Source organism: Cyprinus carpio, chromosome B23 (assembly GCF_018340385.1).
Source record: "Cyprinus carpio isolate SPL01 chromosome B23, ASM1834038v1, whole genome shotgun sequence".
Classification (NCBI taxonomy): Eukaryota; Metazoa; Chordata; class Actinopteri; order Cypriniformes; family Cyprinidae; genus Cyprinus; species Cyprinus carpio.
In genome coordinates this window covers 20,733,996-20,755,295 of record NC_056619.1, presented here as the reverse complement: position 1 = coordinate 20,755,295, position 21,300 = coordinate 20,733,996, and the positions used below count along the sequence as shown (strand labels likewise).

General features: G+C 36.0%; 1 protein-coding gene and 1 long non-coding RNA gene across 2 annotated transcripts; one reads left to right on the top strand and one right to left on the bottom strand.

The window, feature by feature from the left end:
* Positions 1-3,198: 3,198 nt before the first annotated feature.
* LOC109058594 lies at positions 3,199-6,299 on the bottom strand. Its single transcript, XR_002012467.2, has 3 exons — positions 6,203-6,299; positions 3,941-4,074; positions 3,199-3,311 (listed from the first exon to the last, which is right to left on the bottom strand). It is a non-coding gene; the product is annotated as an uncharacterized LOC109058594 (long non-coding RNA).
* Positions 6,300-9,861: 3,562 nt separating this feature from the next.
* Positions 9,862-21,227, top strand: LOC109058593 (solute carrier family 41 member 1-like). Its single transcript, XM_042750740.1, has 11 exons — positions 9,862-10,676; positions 14,468-14,575; positions 14,744-14,815; positions 15,143-15,287; positions 16,230-16,376; positions 17,053-17,197; position 17,389; positions 18,033-18,111; positions 19,068-19,202; positions 19,565-19,713; positions 20,631-21,227. The coding sequence occupies exons 1-11, from the start codon at positions 10,482-10,484 to the stop codon at positions 20,790-20,792; spliced, it is 1,338 nt and encodes a 445-aa protein (XP_042606674.1). The 5' UTR covers positions 9,862-10,481; the 3' UTR covers positions 20,793-21,227.
* Positions 21,228-21,300: the final 73 nt, after the last annotated feature.

The window sequence follows — 21,300 nt, the reverse complement described above, 5'->3', positions numbered from 1 at the left end:
AAATGTGTTTTCCTCAAAACATGTTGTGATTGATTTCAGAGTTTTTCTCTGTTTTGAATTTTCAGCATTTACTGATGGTTCACAAAATCATTTATGCTAAAGAACTACATCAAAGAAATGTTTGTGGATTAAATGAGAAAAATGAATGGGAAAAGTGTACCTCTCATAAAATTCTTGAACAAAAAAGGCCTCTGAAAATTTCAGTGTCTAGTCACTGAAATGTGAATGTGTCAAAAATACAACATTATCTCCATACTATATGTTAGGTGGATGTCATAACTACATCATTATGTTGTTTCTCTGTTGATGGCCTTGTAAAGTAACTGCTTTTTCCCAACACAAATATTTCATGATATTATATGTTCTCCAAGGGAGCAGTTATATTTGCAGGGCTCTTAAAAGCATGAAATTAACTCTTTTTTTTTTTGCTTTTGACAAGTAATCAGTCACATGTTTCTGAAACCGAGTGCCCATCAAGCAAAGATGGCATCCTCTAGGTCGTATACTTCAAGGGGGTTATGTGCTACAGAAGCCAAGCGACTGCAATTGAGATGAATGGGAATGCTGTCGGATAACTTTTTCTGTGTATTACAGACCTCTGTGGTTCCTCTTCTGCAAGGAGGAGCCAAAAGCCATCACCACTGTGCCCTTGAGGAGGCACTTAACCTCAGGTTTCTCCATGGGAATTGTCCCTATAATTAAATCATGCCATCATTCTGTTGGAACATCCTATAGGCTGTTCATCTGGTAATAACCAAAGATCATATTCTATTCTAAGACAAAATAATAACAAATGCACTGATTTTGGCAGGCTGTTTGACAGCTTCTACAGTAAGACTTGTGTGCCAAAAACTTATCCTTCATTCAGCATGTGCCATGGCAGGCATTTTCTCACTTTCTCACCACGTTTTCAGGCACGTAAGGGCTCAGTAACATGAGACATCACGTTTGGTACAACAGTGCCATTGCTCATTTGGGAACCAATGTTGATGCCACAGTTACAAGCAAGTGCGTGTTGAAAGTTTGCCTATCTTCTTTAACAGCTCAAAGTAGAAAGCTGTCAGCCACGCTTCTGACCTTCACATCCAGAACATGACCTCAGAGGTCTGGAATCAGAGCCATATGATCACCACGCAATGAACGCAGATCCGAGAGGTCATTTGAGAAGCTGTTATTAGCCCTGAGTTCAAGGTGAAGGAAACATGTAGTGTTCACAATTATGGTGTAGCTTCTGCTTCAGTAAATGATCCAATTTGCTTTAGATTATTCTTATTGAATGCGCATCGAGACTGCGAGAAATGTTTTGAGTGTTTTACATGAGCACTGCTCAGGTGTTACTAAAGCTCTTCGGAATGTGTTGACACTAATCCCATTTCAGTTTAAGCTATTTAACCATCTAATAAGTTTTGATTTATCTGTTGCCTGCTAAGACCTTTTTAACATGTGCAAAGCTACTGCATTTCAGGAAAGGTTGGGGGTTATGTGTTTCTTGGAACTCTTGTTGATTCCCTCTGTTGGAGTCTCTTTATGTTAGTGAAGAACGCTAGAGATTAAACATATGTAGTTATGGGTTTACTAAAAGCTTCACTGCCTTGTAATTTTTGTGGAAACTGGCCCTGTTTACTTGTTACTGTGATTTCTTTTGATGTGACAGTTTTATGGGGTATGTTTGAGGTGATCTGCTCTGAGGAAGCAATTAGCCATCTTTTCCTGCTTTAGAAGTGGGAAGACGCCACTTGTCAACTTTTGAATTAATGACTTTGATGGGCACTTACGGGTTTGAAATGGTAGCGCATATACAGCATGTTTGCAATATGCTCCCTTTTGTCGCTAAGCAATGTTGCATTATATACCGACAGAATGTGCTTTTCCCTTTGCTGGTTGTCAAACAGACTGATAGATACAGGATCGGTGCATTTTCCCCGCCATAACATTCTTTCATTTTTGCTCCTTCTATTTTGCTTTGAAGTTTGAGATGAAGGGGAGAACAGCTGGGACGTCTGAAGCCAAAGGAAGAGTGTGGGAGGTGGTGTAAAATGAAAGTTAAGCATTGTGGGTAAGTGTTTGTGTGTGTGTGACAGGTGTCCACTGTGTCTCGTTGGAAAGGGACAGCAGCTATATTTAGCACCTCTGACAAGTTTCCACCATTCCTGTCAGGCAACAGCATACCCATAATTACAGCGTATATGTGTGTGTGTTTCAGTTTTACTGTGTTTTAGTCTGGTATTTAACGTTAGAGGGCCGTAAGAGGCATTGTGGGAGCTCTTGTTATTTGTAATTCATCCACCCACACGTTATTTTGCTCTATATCTTGATTAACATACAAACCCTGCAATTCAGCTGCTTTGCCCTGACTCATTTCAATTTCCACATACTGTTTGCACATAATTACTAAAACACAGTTTCTCCTCAATAACCTTCATCTGGCTTATTTCCATTCAGCAACAGAGGCACATGTTCTGCTGTATTTTACTTCCACCTAGTGGATGACTGCAACATCACACAGGAAGCAGAAGCATATTTTGGCCATTCTCAAATATTTACAGAATATTTGTAATAGTAAAAATGCATATACTTACTATTTCTACAGCATATACTGTGCACAGACTGCCCATTTTCAGTATGAAAATAAAGTGAAGTGAAGAGTGGCCAAGTATGGTGACACATACTCGGAATTTGTGCTCTGCATTTAACCCATCCAAGTGCACACACACAGTAGTGAACACAGCAGTGGGCAGCCATATTGCTCCGGCACCCGGGGAGCAGTGGGGGGTTCGGTGTCTTGCTCAAGGGAAGGGTTTCACATCAGTCGTGGTATTGAAGGTGGAGAGAGTACTGGTTATTCACTCCCCCCACCTACAGTCCTGTACTTGATCTATACTGTAGTGTAATATTGTGTATCCCACAATGCAATGTGTTTGACTTGACATTCCATTTACAGTGTGATGAAATATTTGACCTGATTGACCTTACTGTCAATCAGGCCAAATATTGTGTGAAAAAGAGATGTTAAAAAGGTGAAATTATTTTATAATTATTCATAAGTATACAAATACAGTATAAAGAATAGATATTTTATATAAAATTGAACTGAAAAGGCAAAATACCCATACTTCCCAGATGCATTACACGCACGTAATGTAAATCATGTGACAATTATGTAGCATACTATGTTTTGAAACTGTTTTACTTACTGTTTTTGAAGGACTGTGCAGTATTCAGTGAGCTAGAATTGACATCCAAACACAGTATAGGATTTTTGATCTATGTCGATTTTGATTTTGCTACAGTCTGGCTTCTTTCTATTGTTCCTGCAAAAAAAATAAAAATAAAGAAATAAAATAAAAATTGGTGACAGTTCACCTGAGAATGACATTACATAATACGATATGAAATATATAAACAAAAAAAGAAATTTGAAAATGTGGTTATGTAATAGCCCTTTGAGAAAATGTTTGAAAGCAACAGAAGTACCGCAGTGTAAATATAGTGTAAACTGACTTACTGAACATCATATGCTGTGCTTTAAAGTTGTTTGCATAATTATTTCACCAAATGAGCTTTTCAAAACCTGTGCATGCAAACACTGTCATTTCAAATTTGGTGGCAGTGAAGTGACTGTGATCCGTGTATGGAAAGCGGTTAACTGGCTCTTTGAAGGGAAAGGAGCAGTGGGTTTCCCTGTCAACACCATCTCCTCAGTGGCAGATGAGGTCAGACAGGAGGGGGTTGTTCTAAACTGCCAACAGGATGAAATTTAAGACACTCTCCAAGGCCCCCCCTCCCATCTGTGACTCCTCCAATCACACTTCACGTTGTTATTCTCGGTGCCCTCTAAGATTTATGCTTGTCACTTACGACTTTCCTTTGCTTTGCGACATTCTGATAGGTAAGACGTTTGTGTGTTAGATTTACAAGGACAAATCTGTGCTGTACTTACACCATAGCTGGATTTGAGATTGATTTGTGTTATCAGCTTCCCATAAAATGGACCATTCATACATTCAAGTATAAGTTGTCTGCCTGTTATGCAACTTTTGATGACCTTTGGAAGATAGATGCATGTGTGGACACCTGCAATGTGGACAAATGCAAGGTAGAGCAGTAACGTTATTATAAAAGTACACAGCATGTTTATTCTCTCATTCCTTAAAATCGAGTTTCGTTATAAAATAAGTAATCGTTACAAGGTTTCATTATGCATTAAATAAAACAATATGTATAAAAAGAATAAATGAAATGTATAACTTAAAACACCACCTAATTTAAAGTAGATTTGAGTTTGAATTGACTGCTGGCAAGCAGTTTCGTTTTTGATCGAATCATTTAAGTGAATGAATCATTCGGGTTTGAATGAATCATTAATATTTCTTGTTCAAGTCACTTCCTTTTGAAGCATGTGACTTCCTTCCTACAACAGCTTCTCACACATAATACATCATTCTAAAACACAAACACAACTAATTATTCATAAGTATACAAATACAGTATAAAAAATAGATATTTTATATAAAATTGAACTGAAAAGGCAAAATACCCATACTCCATTAACAGCGCTCAAGTTCAAAGAAATTCACCTTCTAAAAACGTTGCGTTTAAAAAAAAAAAAAAAAAAAAAAAACTTCCACTGAACGGTCTCGCGACCAAAACACTTTCTGTGTGAACCATATACTAATATATGGTTTAATATAAATAACTATAAAAAAGTGTTTTTGGTCTATATAGCTAATTTTGCCCTTCACGGCAACGAAGGAGGTGAATTTTTTTTTATAACTCATCTGTTTAAATTATATTAAGCCTTAAAGTTCTGCATAATTAAGGGCATGGCCACTTGAGTGACAGGTGTATTGCTGCTGCTGTCACCTCTGTTGAGATAGGTGGGTGTGGTTTCAGCAACCAGTTCCCACCTCTTTGCCTATTTTCGATTATCTGGGAGTGACGCATGGTGAAGCGCTGCCAAGATGCCGACGGCCGGCTCTGCCCACTTTAGGCTTTAAAAATGCTCTTCAGAAACCTAGGTGATGTCACGGACACTATGTCCATGTTTTTATACAGTCTATGGTTCTGACCCATAGCCTTATCTTTCTGACTGATGTCTGTTCAAAACAAGTCACAGTCGTTTGGGTTTTTCATCATAATCCAATTTCTAATCCAATCCAAATTAACAGAATTTGGATTGGATTGGAAATTGGATGGCTGTTTTTATTATAAACATTCAAGGGAGCTGACAGAGTAAGTACGAATAATATATGAATAGTACGAATAACATACTAATTTTACAGACGCTATACGTAACTGAAGATACTAATTAGCATATTACTATTGTCATTTTATTGTAGAGTTATACCTAAACAAAACAAAATAAATAAGAATTTAAATGTTAAAATTGTATTACAAAAAAAAGTAATTCAATATATATATATATATATATATATATATATATATATATATATATATATATATATATATATATATATATATAAACAAAAAATAAATTTAAAAAAATCTGACTGGGTGGCAGCTGCCAGGTCCACCTGCAGCTCCGCCCCTGATTCAGACTAACTGACTGAGTTCTGATCTTCTGAACGATTCGTTCTCTGCTATGCAAGTCAGACTCACAGACTGCAGACGAATTATGAACATATAAATATGACAGATGCTGGCTATACATAATCAATAATTTTAAGAACAATACTGAAACATGAAAAATTATTTATTGCCGTATTTAATTTGGGAAGACGCTTATTATCCTTAAACAAGTGTCGTGTTGGTTCTGAATTAATCGGTTAAATTATTCGAATGACTCACCATTACAAAAGAAAGTACTGGATTGTTGCTACCTGCTGGCATAACTATGTAATCGACAGAAATTTTCACTAAATGAATCAACTGATACAATGTAGCCTAAATAAAAAAAATGCAAATATGCTTTGGATAAAAGGTCTGTCAGCATCAGCGAGTTAAAAGATTCTATAGGCACTGAATAAAAATATTCGCGATTTACTGAAGACAGAAGCACGCATGCGTAGCTTAAAGCCGCTTTAAAATAGTAGACGTTTCACAGAAAACGTCTGTGAAAAAAATCACCTGGAACTAATTTGTAAACATTAAAACGTAAGTCGATAGTACTATGTTAAAGTTTTAAAACAGCAGGTTGTGTTAATTTATTATTTTCAAATGTAATATATTCTTGTATACATACATTGATATCATCATAGTCCGTCTTCTGTCGAATTACTGCACCAAATCACGAATCTGCTCATGAATATTAATCTAAGGATGAAGACGTTGCTTTAGCTCATTAGATCTATTAAAGATCAGCGTTCCTAACCTACCAGGCGCGTGCCCTCACGTGACTAATAAATATTAATGAGCTAAGCTTTCTCCGCAGTACTATTGGTGAATTCGTTTCCCATCTAGGAAGTTAAACATTTCGAGTAGTGATTCAACGCGCTTAAGCGTTTACAGTGATTAATGTCGTTATCGACAGCGAAATTTCATATAATGTGATGAATATATACAAGAAAGAAGGGCTAATTTGAGACGGTAGGCTGTTCTTTACGTGACTTTCTATTGCTGATGTGGAGCACAAGCCATCATAATCCGCGTGTAACCCATCACTGTTTTCCTTCTCATCAATAACATTCCGTTTCGATGCACAAACGTGTGACATACATGTATTTGCTAGGGGAACGGTTTGTTGTGAGATTTGTCAGTGATATCTATGGGAATATGCGACTTGATATTGCTATGGCAACGTGTCATCACTGCTTATGGACCAAAACATGAATATCATCGGTGTGATGAGAGATCGAAGTGAAACCTTTCAGATCGGATTGCTGATGCATTTTAGATCATTATATTTGTAAATTTGTATCATTATATTTCTATTTAAATGTAGCTTGAAAGAGCTGACTACTAATGCCAAAATCTGTGTACTTATTATCATGCATTAATACATTAACAGGGATGCAGTAATACTAGTGCAGCTTCACTGTTTACACATGCTTAGTGTTCAAAAAACCACTTACAGATAAATCTCTTACAATGAATGTTGCGTGGAAAAATACATGTTGCTTTATTTGTAGATTGGGGTTCAAAAGACTGCTCCCACATTAAAAGTCTGGAAAGTCTGGAATTGGGAATGTAAATGAATTATGCAATAAACAATGACATTTTAGTATCACTGATGGTTTGAATCAGTTTTTCTATTTTTTTTTTTTTTTATTATCATTTTCATTTCTTTTTTTTTTCATTCTCATTTCAAAATAAAATGAGAAATGTTGTAGCTTTATTTGGGTTAATGTTTGCTTAAAGTAATGAAAATGTGTGATTTGTTTTTTTAATGGCTTTCCGTTTCGGTTTTAGTTTTAGTGAGTTATAACAATCTTGGTAAATAAATAGGAAATTGTAGGATTTAGAAGAAGCAAACCTGGTAGTACAAGTGTTGGTTTTTCACATTTAAGATATAAGCATTTATTTTATACTATTATATATTTTTATATTATGTAAAATCTTATTGTAGCCACATATTTGATCATTTTATTAAATGTTTTTCAGAACAAAAATAATGCAAAACAAATTGTGTGATATCCTAGAAACCTAGAACATCACCAAATATTTACATTTGTTGTGCAGCTTGTCACTTAAATTATTTATCATAAAAAAATAAAAATAAAAAAAAGCATCTGGTCTTAGACTTATGAAATGCAGCCATATGTTTTGGCATGAATTAACCCCATTTTTGGATGTACCTGCATCGATGTTGAAGAGCTGTCTTTAATTGCTTTTCTGTTGCTCAGAGGGAGCGGACCGGAGACTCCACCATGGCAGGAGATGAAGTTCGGCAGAGGAAAGGAGGTGGCCGCAAGAAGCCCAAAAAGGGGAAAGGGAGGGGGCAGGGTGGTATGGATCGCTCTGGTAGTCTAGATGGGCAGAATGACCTGCTGTTACCCCCTCCCACCATACCACCCAAAAAGCCTGTGGAGGACAGGACTAAAACAGCCCAGGCTAAGATAGAGGAGGAGTCAGCCGTTTCTATCTGCCTTCAGGTGCTGTTCCCCTACCTGCTGGCTGGGATGGGGATGGTGATGGCAGGCATGGTGCTGGACAGTGTGCAGGTAAGAGACTTTTGAAGCACTTTCTGCAACTTTCTGTAACACTTTATAACCTGACATGACTTTCCAACAGCTTGAGGTAGATGCTTTAGCAGCTAATGTGCCCACTTTAATTATCCAGCGTGTCAAGTGCTGATATTTATGGTCCTCACTTACAGGAAGCAGAGTGTGAGGGAAATTAATGTGATGATTAAAAGTCACCCGGAAGGTAAGGGGCTGGAAAAACACTCCAATCATTAAGCATTAATGCAGGTGTTCACCCAAAAAGGATGTCATTTTGAAGTCATTACAAACCTGTTTTGTGGAACACAGATTGAGATGTTAAACAAAATGACCGGGCTATGAATGAACGGTTTTTGAATAGTTTTTTAGGACAGTCAAGCTCCAAAAATGGACAAAATAAACAAACATAATAGGACAACGTTATCAAAGTACCATAAACGTGGTGATTTGAGTCCCTTCTTTAAGCTGGAAAACTCCAGTAACTACAAAATGAAAAACACATATTATGTGCAGTATTATATTGCACATGTTCGTGATACAGACATAAGATCCTTATGTCCACCAAGAAAAACCAAGAGACTCAAGTCAGAATTGCAAGATTTAATCTTGGAATTCCAAGAAAAAAAATAATAATAAAAAGTTGAGATATAAACCCAGAATTACTAGAAATAAGTCAGAATTGCAAAATAGAAACCTAAATTTTTAAGTTAAAAATTCAGAATTGCGACATGTTGATTTAAAATTGCGAGATATAAACTCAGAATAGTGAGAAATAAAATCACAATTGTGAGATGTAAACTCAAAATTAGTCCGAAATAAAGTCAGATTTGTGAGATGTTGATTAATAATTGGAAGATATGAACTCAAATTGTGAGAAATCAAAGTCAAAATTGCAAGATGTAAACTTGGAATTGCTAGAAAAAAGTCAGAATTGTGAGATATTAATTCATAATTGCAAGATATAAACTCAAAATTTTGAGAAATAAAGTCAGAATTGTGTTGTGAACTCAGAATTGTGGGATTCTAACTCAAAATAGCGAGATATAAATTCAGAGTTGTGAGATAAAAAGTCACAATTACCTTTTTTTTTTGTGGCAGAAACAGAAACAATATTACATCCTGTGCCTAAAATTTGTTGTTATAGACAGTTGTCATATCATAGTCTTAAGAGATGCTGTTTCCTGACGGTGTAAAATGAATGAAATCAGAGATGTGTGTTGGTGATGTGGGTCTGGATTTGCTGCGTCACTGCGTCGTGTTCACGACCGAGCAGGTTATTTTTTTTTTTTTAGCTGAATCATGCCCCTCTTTCCAACGTGTCCTCTACGTACTGGCAAGCAGTAGAGTGGTGAGTAATCGAACAACGCTGCTTTTACAACCCCATGGGTTCTCAATCTGTCTCTTTGTCTCTCGTACGCACACTTGTTCAATCCTCTCCTCTTTTCCTTTCCCCCCTCTCGTCCGTCTGCCAAGCACTCAGCCCATTCACAGCTGATAAGACAGGTTCAGTATACGCCAGAGGAGACGTTAGCAGAGAGCAGGACAGGGGACAGATGCAAGACTCTGAGCAGATGAAACGGTTGATGGGAAGTAAGAAGGGTTAGACGAGTGACTGTTCGAGGGCCTGATGCACCGGTGAGGAGGGGGCCTACAGGAACGAATATAAATAAACACCAAGCATTTCTTTCACTTTCACGACCTGTAACACCAAGACCAATCACAAAGACAAATATAAGTTTAAATCGGCGTTGATACGGACAGGACCGTTTGTCATGTGAGTCACGACCTCTGTGGGGGAGAGGAGCTGCGCTCTGGAGAACGTAGTGTTCGTGTACACAGACGTTCCAGCGACCTGCGAGTGAAAAAAGAGGCAGCTTGGGAATTATCGTAGCAGTCTTCAAGGGACAGCAGTGGAGAACAACTAGATACTTCATTTCATCAGGCATAAGGCAAGTCTCAAAGTTTTTCAAGAAGTGGATTTTGGGATTCAGAGAACCAACTCAGCTGAGGCTTTTTTGAATGTGAAGGCTCCTGTTGGATTTTTGTCAAAAACCCATGTGGCATTGATAAATGAAAAATTGAAATATATACTGCGTGCTTCAGCCAACTTTTTGGGACTTTGCTATCGTGGGACTTTCTGAAGATACTAAATTGCCTCATCGTTTAATAATAAGAACATCCTGTTTTCTGAGTCAACATATTATTATTTTTCTTCCCAACCCTTTTTTACTTAAACTTCTTTTTTAGTTTTTAAGACATTATGAAAGGAACATTCAGCCATCTAGGAGGGTGTTAAAAGCTTCTAGGAACCCTCGTCGATCTCAGCCGTGGCCCTCGCCGTTGGGGAATGGGGTAACAGAGATGGTGGTCACTCAGTTAGAGCTGGAGCTCTGTTATCAGGGGAAGAAGCTCAGAGGTTTCACATGCAAGCTCACTCGTTCGGCTCATGGTTTCTTGCCGGAGAGCTCGTACATCATCGCTGCGCAGGTCCTACTGCCTTATCTGCTGGGCGGACTGGGGATGGTGGCGGCCGGTATCGTCATGGACATTGTCCAAGTATGAGCGATTTAATCTAGGTTTGGGTTATTTCTTGGTTGTATCTGTTATTGAATCTGTAAATAATGCTGTTTTCCAATCAGTATTGATAACCATTGGCAGTACCATGGTTCAGTGATGGGATCAGATTGTAATAGCATGGTACTTTGATACACAAAAAAGTTTTATTTTTTTGGACATGTGCCATGGTAGTGCCATGATTTTTATTGCACTGCAGTATTTTAGTAAGGCCATGATACTATTATAATCATATACCATGGTATGCTCACCTTACTTCAGAAATGTCATGATACACATGCCTAAAAATATGATATTAGCATTTTTTAGGTTTATTTTGTTTTTTTGTGGGTAAATGTTAGAGCATATCAGTATCAAATGTTAAAGACAAAAGCCAGGTTAATAATAGAAAGAATAAGAATGGTTTAATGCTTTCATAACATGACAGCAACAGCAGCTTGATAACGAAAAAGAAAATTATTCCATAAAATTAATTGATCAATTCATTTATTAAAATATATATTTTTTATTTTTTATAAAAAGTATTTTTATATAAAAAGTTCAAATGTGAAATTTTAAACCACTTACAAGGCAGTGCTATTTTTAACTCAGAAATATTTTTTTGTTAATTGAAATAAAGAAGGAACAAAATAAAGTATTAAATGATAAAAAACTTAAATTAAATTAGATGTTAAAAATAAATACAAAATAACAAATTGAAAAATGATCAAATGAATTAAAATAAAATAAGGATGAATAGAAATACACATGCACACAGACACATATACATATAAAAATGGCAAAAACCAATACAAAATTACTGAAACTTTAACTAAAATTACTGTATATAACGATGCTTATACTGTACAGTATGTGCCATTATTACACCTTAAAGGGTTAGTTCACCCAAAAATTAAAATTAGGCTGCGTTTTACTCACCCCCGAGGCATCCTAGGTGTTTATGACTTTCTTCTTTCAGACTATTCCAGTCGGAGTTATATTAAAAATGGGCTTTGATCTTTCAAGCTCTATCATTTCAGTCAGCGGGTGTTGCATTGCTTCAGTCCAAAAGATTTTAAATAAAAAGTGCTCATCCATAAAAAAAGCGTAGCGTTGCTTGTTCAGCCCTAATTCAAGTGATATTACGTTTTGAATATGGATATTTTTTTTACAAAAACACATCGATTCACTACAGAAGGCCTTTGTTCACCCCCCGGAGCCATGTGAGTAACTTTATTTATTTTTTTTAATGGATGGCCGCTTTTTATTTAAAATCTTTTGGACTGAAGCAATGCAACACCTGCTGACTGCAACGATAGAGCTTGAAAGATCAAAGACTTTTATATTATATTTTTAATATAACTCCAACTGGATTTGTCTGAAAGATGAATGTCATATACACCTAAGATGCCTCGGGGGTGAGTAAAACACAGCCTAATTTTCATTTTTGAGTGAACTAACCCTTTAAGCTAAACTGTAGAATACTGTAGATCTAACGCTATTGCATTCTAGCACAAAATATTTGGATATTTCAGTTAGCAATTAGCATACTCATTTTTTGTGCACTATACAATTGTTTCATAAGATATCAGCACACTTTACAATCACATGCTAGCTTCCAGTAACGGTTGCTTGTGTTCCTGTCCTCTAGATAGACACGGCTGGCATGGACTGTGTTTTGTGTCTATTAATTGAATTTTCTCACGGGGGCGGCTGAGATAGACCGAGCGAGAGAATGAAAGCTTGTTTCTAGAGCAGAAGTGGGCTAGATCCCAGGACGGGCCTGTGACGTGACACCAGCCTGGACTGTGCCTGTGGTAAAAATACCCGCCCCTGGCTGGCTGGCACCGGTCTCTTATCTGTTCATTTAAACATTATGGCTATTTTTAACTTCATGAGTGGGTTTGCGAAGAGAGGAGCTCTCAACTGTTATACTGACACATACTAAATTTAAATGCACACTCGCACAGCACAAGAAGCCATTCATATTCAGTGAGTCACTGACACTTTTGTCAGTTTGCCCATTATGAGAGGATGTTTATGACTTTGCTGATGACTAGTCTGTGTTTTGACTGGAAGTATCAGAAAAAAAGCTGAAACTGACACCTAGTTTGAATTAATCTGAACTCTTTCATTCGATTGAGAGCATCTCAGTTTATGGCCTGTACATTAAGACGGCACTCAGTTTTAAAATATTGACCATGATAGTCACATTAGCTGTGATGGATGTGAAAGCCAATGCGCTGTTCTGTAGGTGTGGAGCTGCAGTTCCCAGCATGCAACACAGCTCAAATCAGTTATGAGAATTAATGTTTTACCGTTTATTTTTATATTATTGCACCAATGTTGTTATGTCTGTCTTTGAGTTATGCAGTGTCAATTTTGAGTGCAATTTTTTCACATGTAAATCATTGTGGTTTGCACTCCAAATTAATAGTGGTTATTCTTATTCATTGAGCAGGTTCTTTTGGATGGATTGCTTCAGTGAATGCATTAAAAAAATTGCTTGTCAGTTTGAGTTTGAAATTCTTTTGCTATATTCATAACAAAATACTAGCATACTCCACGGTATATATTAAATGGCTGCCAATAAAAAGGGAAAAATGCATTTAAATATTAAAATAAATCTGAAGAAATTGATTTAATTTATAGAAAATATTAAAGAGGTCATATGATGCGATTTCAAATTTTCCTTTCTCTTTGGAGTGTTACAAGCTCTTGGTGAATAACAAAGATCTGTAAAGTTGCAAAGACTAAAGTCTCAAATCCAAAGAGATATTCTTTATTAAAGTTAACACTCGTCCACGGCCCCTGAAACGGCTCGTTCTAACACGCCCCCACATATCTACATCAGTATGTGGGAAGATTTGCATAACGCAGCCAAGATGTTCATGCAAAGAAAAAAGGCGTACCTTTTATTCTCGTTGTAGTATTGTTGTTGCCACCGCCGCCATGTCGTATAGACACTGTGTGTTACACTGTGAAAGCGAAAATCATGTTTATATTACATTTATAATGGATTTTATTTTTATGTCTCCTCGCTCCGGCCAGACAAGGCATCACATTATGTTAAGAGGCGTAACATTTCCGTCACACACTTGAGGCATTCGGCCTATCACAACGCACTGGATAGCTGGCCAATCACAGCACACCTCGCTTTTCAGAGAAATAAGCCTTGTAAAAATCGATGCGTTTCAGAAGGCGGGGCATAGAAGAGAAACAGTAATGTACAGTATGTGGATTATTATTTTTTTTTTTTACCTTATACCGCATAAACACATTTCATTACACCAAATACACAAAATAATGTCTATTTTGTCTATAATGTATTCTATGCTTATATATATATATATATATATATATATATATATATATATATATATATATATATATATATAAGCATATTCTTTTTCTCAGTGTGTCATTAATCTAATCAAAAAATGCTGTACTACTGTAATAAAATAATCCTGTTTAAAATATATTTCAAATCTGCATAATTACATTTATCTTAGTAAATACTACCTTGAATTTCATAGTCAGTATTTTGACAATATTCCAATAAATTTCCAAATGACAGTTTTTAAGAATATTTTAAAACCTGAGTGTGTTTGTGCCATATACTGTGGTTTTAAAATGCCATGAAAATCTGTTTTTGTTGTTTTAAATTGCTTAATTACACATTTCTCTTTTGCGTTCATAGATAGTGTTTTAACAGTCAACGTCTGTATCATGGGGTGCCTGCTGTTAACAGTTTCAGACTGTTTGTCTAAATACCATCTGTATGTGTGTTTCAGCATTGGGATGTGTTTAAAGTGATCACAGAGGTGTTCATCCTGGTACCTGCTCTGGTCGGGCTCAAAGGAAACCTGGAGATGACTCTAGCATCTCGTCTCTCTACTGCTGTATGTAAAAATACTTAATTGTATGTACAGTATATATTACTTATAAATAATCTATCTATCTGTATAGTGTTTAATAGTCTTGAAATGATCAAGTGTGTCTTGTGATTAAATTAAAATGCTTCAAGCGGTTATCTGCTTCACTGCTGTTTTGTTTCCTGTCTCACTCAGGCTAACACCGGACAGATGGATGACCCCAAACAGCAGTGGCTGATGGTGACCTGTAATCTTGCTCTCATTCAGGTGGCTGAATCAGAAACACACAGATGTTTTATATTACTGATATTTTACCTAATCCACCAGAAACCGGCTTTAGTTCCTGTCAGAGATAAATTAGACAATACAAACATGAATTAACCGAACAAACATTCATTAAATGTTAAATAAGTATAAAAGGATATGAACAATTACTCTATGAGACTTCATTCTGCAGGAGTCCTCAGTCTTGAATACCAATGAGTACTCATTATGAAAATACATTTTTAATCAGTTTAATTATGAATGAAGGCATATGATCTTAGGCTCTGATGAGCAGCTGTGATTGTGGAGCTGCTCTGCTCTCTTCCTCAGGTTCAGGCCACTGTGGTGGGCTTCCTAGCAGCTCTTGCGGCCGTAGGTCTTGGTGCTCTGTCCAGAGGGGGTGTAGAGCTGGACCAGGCAGCCGTCCTGTGTGCTAGCAGTGTTACCACTGCATTTATGGCAGCTCTGTCCTTAGGTAAACTCTTCCTTATTACTTCAGAATAGCATGAAATCAAAATGTGCTTTCTTAATAAATATCACTGGTCTTATTGTTTATGATTCACTAGTTTATGTTATGTAACATAAATATAATTTTCGCATTAGCTAGAAATATTTAGATATTTATTCGCTTCTAAAATGATATTAGTAACAAGCAACCAAGACTGCATAAATGGAAAAAAATTACATATCATAAATATATATATATATATATATATATATATATATATATATATTATATATATATATATATATATATATATATATCTATATATATATATATATATATATATATATATATATATATATATAAAACTTACTCAGCAAGAATTTATTAATTTGGTCAAAGGTGACATTAAAGACCTTTATAACATTTACATGGATACAAGATTCAAGATTTTTATTCGTCACATATATGATTATATAGAGAATGTATAACCAGCAGTGAAATGTGAGTAAAAATCTGTGTTCTTCTTTCTATTCAGCAAAGAATCCTGAAGTAATGCATCACAGTTTCCACATATTAAAAAAATATGAACACTGAAATCATATTTCAATATTTTATGCTTTACTCAGAAATGTATTATGCACAGTGTTGCTTTGCATATCCTGTGCAAGCTACAATGCCATTCCAGTACATATAAACATGAATTCCTATCATATTTCCATTAAAATTGTCCAACAAAAAAGAATAGCCAAAAGAATAGCAGTCATTACTCCAGTCTTCTGTGTCATATGATCCTTTAGATATCTTTCTAATAGGCTGATTCATGCTGCTTAATAAAAGCATTTGCATTCCAAAAAGGAGAACCACAACACAATCTTTTAGGCTTTTTCTTTGAATCTTACATTTGTTTGAATATTACAGTCTAACATGATCCTGTCAGTTACTGAGTCTGCTGCTTTCATCCGCATCCAGGTCTGGTGATGATTGGTGTGATCATTGGCTCCAGGAAGGTGGGCATCAACCCTGATAATGTGGCCACACCAATAGCAGCCAGTCTGGGAGATCTCATCACTCTTTCTCTGCTGGCTGGAGTCAGCACCACACTGTTCCAGTACAGAGGTGTGGGGCCTTTTAGTTATTCATATATTAATAACTGCTAGTTTAAAACCTAATAACTGTACATCACATAATGTTAAAAAGGCTGATATTTATTAACAGCCTTAATTATTGACAATCACTAGATTAAAGCATTGGTAAAAAAAAAAAAAAAAAAAAAAACTTTAGAAACTATTGTGCAATTAAAATTTTTTTTAATCACTTATTCAACTTGCTTTTACAGTATATATATTAAGTGATTATTAAATAATTTAGTTATATTGTATAATAAAGTATATTAAATGACATTTATATTACTTAATTAAATGAATTCTAAAAAAATTAAGTAAATTACAATTAAATCAATTACAAATAAATAACTTTTTCTTTTAGAGCCTCTCTGAATATTCCTTACTTAATGCGCATGAACTGTTTAAAATCTACCAGAAGAGGGCAGTAGACATTCACTAAAAATACATAGATGTGCACTTTAAGGTGACATGGTTTACATGGTTAAAGATGACATTAAAGAGTGGTAATCATTTTTCTATTATGAAACATTGCACATGTATGTACTATATAGTTTTATTCTCTGGAGTCCTTAAAATCTGAATTTGCACAAATCATAGCACATTATCTGAAATATGTAACTATTTACTATGTCTTGCATGTGTCATCTACTATGTTTGTGTGTGTCCAGACGTGTGGTACTTGTCCCCGTTGGTGTGTGTCTTCTTCCTGCTGCTCATTCCTCTCTGGGTGCTCATCGCTAGACGGAGTCCACAGATTAAAGAGGTTCTGAAGTCCGGCTGGCAGCCTGTTATAGTGGCCATGTCCATCAGCAGGTACAAACATGCATGCAGAGACACAGTCTTCTAGGAGTTGGAATAACATTAAAATGGTTATATATTCATTAATAACAAATTAATTGTGCCTGTAATAGAGGACGCAGGGTTCCCACAGACAATATATAAATATCAAGAAATTGACTCCAAAATGATTAAACATTATTAGCTAGAAATTGCTCAGATTAAAGCGTAGTCACTATCATAAATAATTGGACAACTAATGAAAATTAGTTGGCCTAAAAGTACGAGAATCTTTAATTTAATTTTCACATCATTTTTGTACTTAAAGCTCACAGAAAAAAAAAAAATAGATTGTTCAGTTTACTCAGTCACATTATATTTTGTGATCTGAAAATATAAAATATGAAATAATGTAAAATGACAATATATACAGTAGAACTAATTAATGTTGAAAAGATTTTTGCTGTTGACGTTACGCAAACTAGCATATTAGCATGATAATATGTCCTATTCCTAGCTTATAGAAACTTTACTACACAGCTAACTAGTCCAACTTTGTAATTCAGTAATATAACAACAGAAATATTATATTCAATAAAAGAATCCTTTCAGGGAACCATATAAAATAATAGTGACCCAATTAAGTAGGTCTATATATATATATATATATATATATATATATATATATAAAAAATAAATTAACTATAAAAACAAAACAAACAAAGATGTGCATGATTAAATGATGTAAATTCAAAACACTTTATCTTTTTTTTTTTATGTTTACTATGGCAGAGTGACAAATGACAGAAATATCATTTGTGGGTTAACTAATCTAAGCATTTAAAATTTATGAAACTCTTTCCAATTTAAGTTCGGAGGCCTTATTCTTGATAAGACTGTGAGCGATCCAAACTTTGAGGGCATGGCGGTCTTTACACCGGTCATAAACGGTGAGTACATGTCAATGACAAATCACACTTTGAGCACAGACACCTTTCACATACAAAGTAAGGCCCCTTTCCCTCTTCAGCTTCTCATTATGATAAAATTGATCACATCTCTTTCTGCGTTTGGAACTCGATTTGTGGATTCAGGCAGGCGACCGGACAGCACTGCCAAAATAAAAGTCTCATTCCAAAATCGTCTCAATAAATCATAGCACTGGCTCTTGGCTCGCGACATTTTATAGTACATGAAAGAAGTCAAGTATTTTGATGGGAGTTACTAATAGACTTAAAAACCCCAGCTGAGGCAGAGTTTGTTTGTTTTTACGTAAAATATCACTTGTGGTGGTTTGTCAACTCTAGTGCTCTGGTTTAGATTTCCCCTCGCTGGTTCCTACCCAGCTGCACATGTGCTCTACCCGTCCCGTCCCTCTCCAACGATGACTCAACACTATATTGGCGGATACTACACACTTCCCAATGGGAATAGAGCATGTCGAAGTAGTAAAAGTGGCCTAATCCAGTAGTAGCCGGGATTTCTCAGCCAAAGACTTCTCTGACGTCTTCTCTTGTTGTTTATCTGGATCTGGCACCCTATTTTTCCAGCTCAATCCTGAGACGAACTGCCCTTAATGAGGAACACAAGACGGCTGTGATTCAGGAAGACTAATTTGATACTTCATTACCTAGTTTGATATGCCCTCCTGCTGTAATATTCCCCATAGAGCATTGTTGCCAGTTTTACATCGAGCGAAAACATGGAAAAGCTATTAATTGTGAACAAAATACTCTGAAAGTATGCTTACAATGAATATTTGACAAATGTCAGTGTACATACTCCCCTAGCCGCATGCTGCGTTCCAACACACGTTTCATTTGCGACTGAAATGAGGAGAATATGAGAATTGTAATGGTGTAATGATTGGAAAGCTTTCACATTCTTTCCTTTTTGAACTCTTCAGGTGTGGGGGGGAATCTGGTGGCCATCCAGGCCAGTCGGATCTCCACCTATCTTCATTTGTGGAGCATACCTGGAGTCCTGCCCTATAAGATGAGACAGCACTGGCCCAACCCCTGTGCCACATTCTTCTCCTCAGGTGAGGTCAATTTCAAACTATTTGTGCTCCTCAGATGAATTCACTCCTTCAGATACTTGAGATAAAGTGGGTAATTAGTCATGTTTGATAAGTCAAGCTTTGCTGTTGCTGAACAAAGCATGAACCCTGATATTTGCACTTCGGCAAATTAATCATCTGCACCATTTGTGCTTCATATATGAATGATATCTCAAACCGTGCTGTTTTTTGAGGAGGGGTTAAGTGTTAGACTTGTTAGACTATGGTTTCACAACAAAAATACTGTAGATTTACACTGAAGGAGAGGCTTGAACCTTATTTAGAGACCGCTTGGAGATGGGCTTTTGAAGTAGTCTAGTAAAGAACCACATTTTTCTCCGCAGGTGTGAACTCTAAGTCAGCGCGGGTGCTGTTCCTCCTGGTGGTTCCAGGTCATCTGTTGTTTCTTTTTGCCATTAATATGCTCCAAGGAGGCCACACTGCCATCACGCCAGCATTTATCTGCTGCTACTTGGGTGCTGCTCTGCTTCAGGTGAGCCTTAGTGCTCAAAGCTTAAGTGTTGAAATTCTGCATCACTAGTGCTGGCAAACAGAATTGCAAAATGAATTACTGATTGACCACAAAAAATGGCATCAATTACTTTTTGCCCAGTAAAAAGTTTAGATGAACACTGTCTCTTTATTAGTTGTTTACAGTGATATGAAACAGGCAATGTATATGAATTTTTTCTCTCTTAGATTTTCATCATCTGGCTAAAAAACATGAAAATAGAGCTTTTATTGTTTCAGGTCAAATATGGAAATTGGCGTGACTATTCATCCTCCTCCCAACTTCCTAATTGAATGATGTTTCTAAAAATACAATTTATTAACATTATAAAATAGGGTGTGTTTTTAAATGTGACTAATCCTGAATTTTACTTAAAGTCTTAAATCTCTTGGAAGTAAAATACTAATAAAGGACCCCAAAAGGAAGTAAAGATATTGGTCAGTTTCACTACTATATGTATAGTAATACAATATGTACAGTAATAGAGTAATATATGTTTCAGTTTTTAACTCTTTACTGTTTTAATATATTGTAAAATGTAACTTATTCCTGTGATGAAAAGTTGAAATTTCAGCATCATTGCTCCTGTCTTTAGTCACATGATCCTTCAATTAATCAATTTTATATGCTAATTTGAATATCAGTGTTAAAAAAGTGCAGCTTTTTTGTTGTTGTTCTTGTATAAAGTTCAGAAGAACAGCATATATGATTTTTTTTTTTTTACAGTATATATAAATGTCCTTATATTATCCCTTTTGATAAATTCTGTGCCTCCTTGCTGAGGCTTATTAAAGTATTCATTAATAAAAGATTAATATTAGTTTCATTTAAAAAGAAAAATCAGTCTGTTGTCATAATATGGGAAATAATTGAATGTTTATTCTTGTTTTTCCTCACAGGTTGGAATCCTAATTTATACAGCAGACCTGATTGTGCGTTTGATGTGGAGGAAAGGTCTGGACCCGGATAACTTCTCCATCCCATACCTGACTGCACTGGGAGACCTGTTGGGCACGGGTTTCCTGGCCTTGTGTTTCCGTTTGGTCATGTTAATGGAGTAGCTTGGCTTGTGAAACACTAGACCTCCTCCTCCTCCCCCACTTCCACCTCCAGCTCCCAGTTCACGGGACCTTAGCTGCCCAGGTTGGCTGCAGTGGTTTTAGAGATGTGAACTTGTCTGTGGGAAGCTACAGACAGAATATCAGCCACATTGTTTTTGTGCTTACAGGATAGGTTGACTAGAAATATGAAAAACATCGGCAGGTATGGACTTATTACCTGACAGCCTGTTATATGATTATACTTTTGGTGTGTTGTCCTGTCGCCTCAGTGATGCTGCTTTCATATACACTAGTCACCTGATTACTGTATATTAAAGGTGCTGTATGTAAGTTTTTGACTCTAATAAAGCATACAAAATACCATAATATGTTTGTAGATATTTAAGAAACATGCTAAGTTAACATACTTGTTTATCTGAAAAACAATGCTACAGTCAATTAGTCTTCATTGAAAATGTGCGTTCCAGCCCAGAATGTCATTCTCTGTTTTGGTTTGTGAAACCCACCC